Consider the following 4,317-nt stretch of genomic DNA (forward strand, 5'->3'; position numbering starts at 1 on the left):
TGTGACAAGGACCAAACATCCGTCAGAATCAAAATTACTAAAAAACTTTCACACTGACCTTTAACGATGAATGAGTAAATGAATGAACGAATGATAAGCAGCAAAAAGTCGGTTTTACTTTTAATTGAAACTGAAAGTGTTTAGGTCGTTTTTATTCGAACGTTTTTCCAACTCTGTTTACAAGGTGGCTCAGTGCCTTCGTATCGAGGGTGGTTCATGGGGGTTTTGCCCCATTCGATTTTTAATTTATTTTTTCTATATTTCGGCTCTACTAGGGTGGGGGATGCCGTGGTTAAAATATTTGCATATATTTCGCAGTCACCCTGTATTGCAATATAAAGATAAAGAACTTAGCTCTCCAGCTGAAATAGTAAATGCGTTTAGTGATTGTTTTCGTGAGGTTTATATTCAGCCCTCTCCAAAATGTAGCGAGCTGTGCTGTGAAGTGCTGTGAAGTGCAGTGAAGTGCACGTCTCCATGACTATTCCAATATTTAACGAATTTTTGTTAATCTATCATATATATACTTATTACCCATTGTGTCCAGCATGTCGACAACATGTACAAAGTGTGAACGAAGTGGTGCCGACGTACATTGCGACTTATGTAAAAATGGATATCACGGAATCAACTCTAGTGGTCTTTCGCGTAGTGAAGTATCGTGTTTAAAATCAGAATCTATATTTCGGCTCTACTAGGGTGGGGGATGCCGTGGTTAAAATATTTGCATATATTTCGCAGTCACCCTGTATATTTAAGATAAAAATGAAAACAATACTTATTTTTGTTTTGTTAATTATTAATTTCTTAATTCTCTAACCAAAGAACTTAAAGATAGCTGCATAACATCTGTATTTACATCGAGAGAGTTAATTGCTCTAGAGATATTGTCGATTATACAACAGTAAGTACCATAGTTTGTCTTATGAAAGTTTAACACAAAAGTTTCAGTACAACGACTAGCTGACCTTGGAACTCGAAACTGAAATAAATTGACCAATTCAGTGCAGTCAATTATGTTCTTGAGCAATTTAAATCCAAAAATTATGTCACTTTTTACTTTTCTCGAGCCCAGAGTTTCTAAATTAGCTAACATTAACTTATGTTCGTAAATAGAATTAACTAAGTAATTTACAAACTTGCGTTGACCTCTTTCGAGCCTTGTTTGATGAATATCATAGTAAGGATACCAAATTATATTACAATATTCTAGAACGGGTCTGATATACATATGCAACAAATAATTTGCGGATAGCATTAACATCCCTGAAATCTTTAGTCTGCCTTTTTATAAAGCCGCACATACGAAATGCCTTACTTATAATGTTGTCAATATGCCCATTGAAGTTTATTTGCGAATCGAAAAAAATACCTAGGTCAAAAATTTCATCTACCTTATTGAGAGTTAAACCATGTAGTGCATAATTGTATAATAAATTATTCGATTTACGAGAAAAAGTGATTGTTTTGCACTTATCAAAATTAAGTAACATGTTGTTTGAACACCAGTTGTTAACTACATTTAGATCCCTTTGTAAAAGGATAGAATCATTTATGGAAATTACTTTGTTAAATATTTTTAAATCCTCTGCGAACAATAAATAGTTGCATGATGAAAGATAATGAGTTAAATCATTAATAAATAAGGAAAACAATATGGGTCCCAAGTGACTACCCTGTGGTACCCCAGATGAAACGATAGAAGAATCAGAAAGATATCCATTCAAAAAAGCTTGTTGTTGTCTGTGTTGAATGTAAGAACTTAACCTGTTGTGCAATTTCCCCTCGATCCCATAAAGCCAAAGTTTTTGAAGCAACAAACGGTGATGCACACGATCGAAAGCTTTGCTGAAATCTGTATATATTGCATCTACTTGATATCCATTTTCTAAAGAACTTGCAATATAATTAATATAAACAACTAGATTTGCGACAGTGGATCGACCAGAGAAAAAGCCATGCTGATGGGATGAGAGTTTATTTCTGAATGTAGCGAAGAGAGCTTCTGAAATTATTGATTCTAGAATTTTACGTAAGGCTGGAATTATGCAGATTGATCTGTAATTAGTAATGTTAGATCTATCTCCAGATTTAAAAAGGGGTAAAACATATGAGATCTTCCAAAATGAGGGACACACTCCTTCAGAGATAGATTTAGAGTATATAATCGAGAGGGGCCACGCTAAACTGCTACTGCATTGCTTAAGAAGATAAGATGGTACACTGTCGGGACCTGGGTTTAAACTTGGTTTGATTTTATTTAATTTGTTAGAAACAATATCTGGGGAGATTTCAATATTATTTAAGCTATTACTGTTATCAAAAGGGGAATAATCCGTAATAATAATGTCTTTATTATGAGTTTTGTAGACAGATTTGAAGAATTTTGCGAACAGATTAGTAATTTCACGAGGATTGAAAGAAGATTAATTGTCGTAGTTCATTATATTGGGAATATCGAAGTTGGATTTACTTTGTTTGTTATTGGAAAATTTAAAAAAGGCCTTACAGTCAGAATGAATATTTGATTGTATGTAACGCAAATACCTGGCATAATCTTTGGCAATTTCCATTTTTGATATTTTTCTTAGTTCCTTATATTTGTTACAAACAAATATGTTCGATGATGATTTATAGTTGCAGTATAGTTGCGCTTCTTTGTAATTAGTTTTATGGTTTGTTTGGAGTACTAAACCGGATAACGTGATCCACTATTGTATTTCCGTTGTTTTGGTATGAATTTGTTAATCGCAAAGTGGATTATATCATAGAAAGTCTGGAGCGCTAATTCACAGGTGTTGGAATTGAACAGAATTTCCCTGTTTAAGGATGATACGAAGTTATTCATTGCGAGGAAATTGGCTTTTCTAAAATTGTAATAAAATGAAATTTTTGATTTTAGTTTATCATAACTGTTAGAGACAGGTACTTCTATAATTAAAGGAGGATGATGTGTATCGTTTTCCACTAAATGAATCATTTCTCTTTTGACAATTAAATTAGTTAATGTTGCAAGTACTAAATCTAAAATAACATTGTTACACTTTCGGATATTATTGAATTGATACATTTCGAGATAGTTGAACGAGTCGCAAATTATCTTCTCAGATTCACTTTTTTCACAAATCTGCCTATTTATTAAATCATGTTCAAGATTAGGGAGATTGTAGTCTCCTATCATGCATAATGTAGAATCGGGCGATTTATCTCTGATTTCTTCCAAAGATGAAATATTTTCTAAGTAACTACTTACGTCTGATTTTGGTGGTATATAAACTGTTCCAATAATAATTAAACTTTCGTTTTTTAAGAAAAGAGATACATACAGTTCTTCGCACGTAGATGGTGTTGCGTTGTAAATAGCGGAAGAGTACTCTGCACGAACTACGATGAGAACGCCGCCGTCACGAGCTTTTGCAGTCTCAGATTGATCACGATCTGGACGATAAACAGTATAGTGAGAATCAAAAATTTCGTTTGTGAAAATGTCTTTGGTAAGCCAAGTCTCCGTTAATATAATTATGTCGTAGTCTGCATTAAGGGTTGATTGAAGTAGAGTTGTTGTTTTAGTTCGGAGACCGCGGACATTTTGATAATAATATATATAGTTTTGTCTGTTACACCACTTAAGATAAGATTATTTAATTCCACACGGATGGTTTTTAAATATTAGCGCTGCATCGGAGTTCTATCGGGTTGACATGAATAAGGAAATTTCGTTTTATTTTTTAAAATTGCGTGGACATCTTCGGGCCTTTCGATTATAACTTTGATGGGACGGTTTCTTTCCTGAGAATATTTTCCAAGACGAATAATCTTCATCGTGTCCGTGGCGACTGATTCGGAGACATTTTGTACCGCACTTTTGATCTTATTAAAATCTTTGTTTTTACGTTCGATGCCATTCGATTCCTCCACATTATATACAATTAAATTGGTTTCCCTTTTCTTCCTTTCAAAAATTTCAACGACAATATTTTCTGTGATCAAATTGTTGTTTACAATGTTATCAGTTGTCTTATCCGTAGTTTTTTCTGCCAATGTATTTTGTTTCACAACAAATTTGAGATTATTGACTTCTTCTTGAAGGGATTTTACGGTGTTGGATAAATCTACCATGTTGTTTAGAATGGCCTTAATATCCGAACAATTCTCACAATAAAATTTTAATTTGCGGTTTTCTGATTTTAAACACGATACTTCACTACGCGAAAGACCACTATAGTTGATTCCGTGATATCCATTTTTACATAAGTCGCAATGTACGTCGGCACCACTTCGTTCACACTTTGTACATGTTGTCGACATGCTGGACAC

The 4,317-nt window shown here is 33.6% G+C and overlaps 1 protein-coding gene across 1 annotated transcript; it reads right to left on the reverse strand.

Moving 5' to 3' along the window:
• Positions 1-350: 350 nt before the first annotated feature.
• LOC135143786 (uncharacterized) lies at positions 351-2,848 on the reverse strand. Its single transcript, XM_064075725.1, has 3 exons — positions 2,691-2,848; positions 1,686-1,896; positions 351-362 (listed from the first exon to the last, which is right to left on the reverse strand). The coding sequence occupies exons 1-3, from the start codon at positions 2,846-2,848 to the stop codon at positions 351-353; spliced, it is 381 nt and encodes a 126-aa protein (XP_063931795.1).
• Positions 2,849-4,317: the final 1,469 nt, after the last annotated feature.

Source organism: Zophobas morio, unplaced genomic scaffold (assembly GCF_036711695.1).
Source record: "Zophobas morio isolate AGI-343-1 ecotype UQ-CSIRO unplaced genomic scaffold, CSIRO_AGI_Zmor_V1 ptg000076l, whole genome shotgun sequence".
Lineage (NCBI taxonomy): Eukaryota > Metazoa > Arthropoda > Insecta > Coleoptera > Tenebrionidae > Zophobas > Zophobas morio.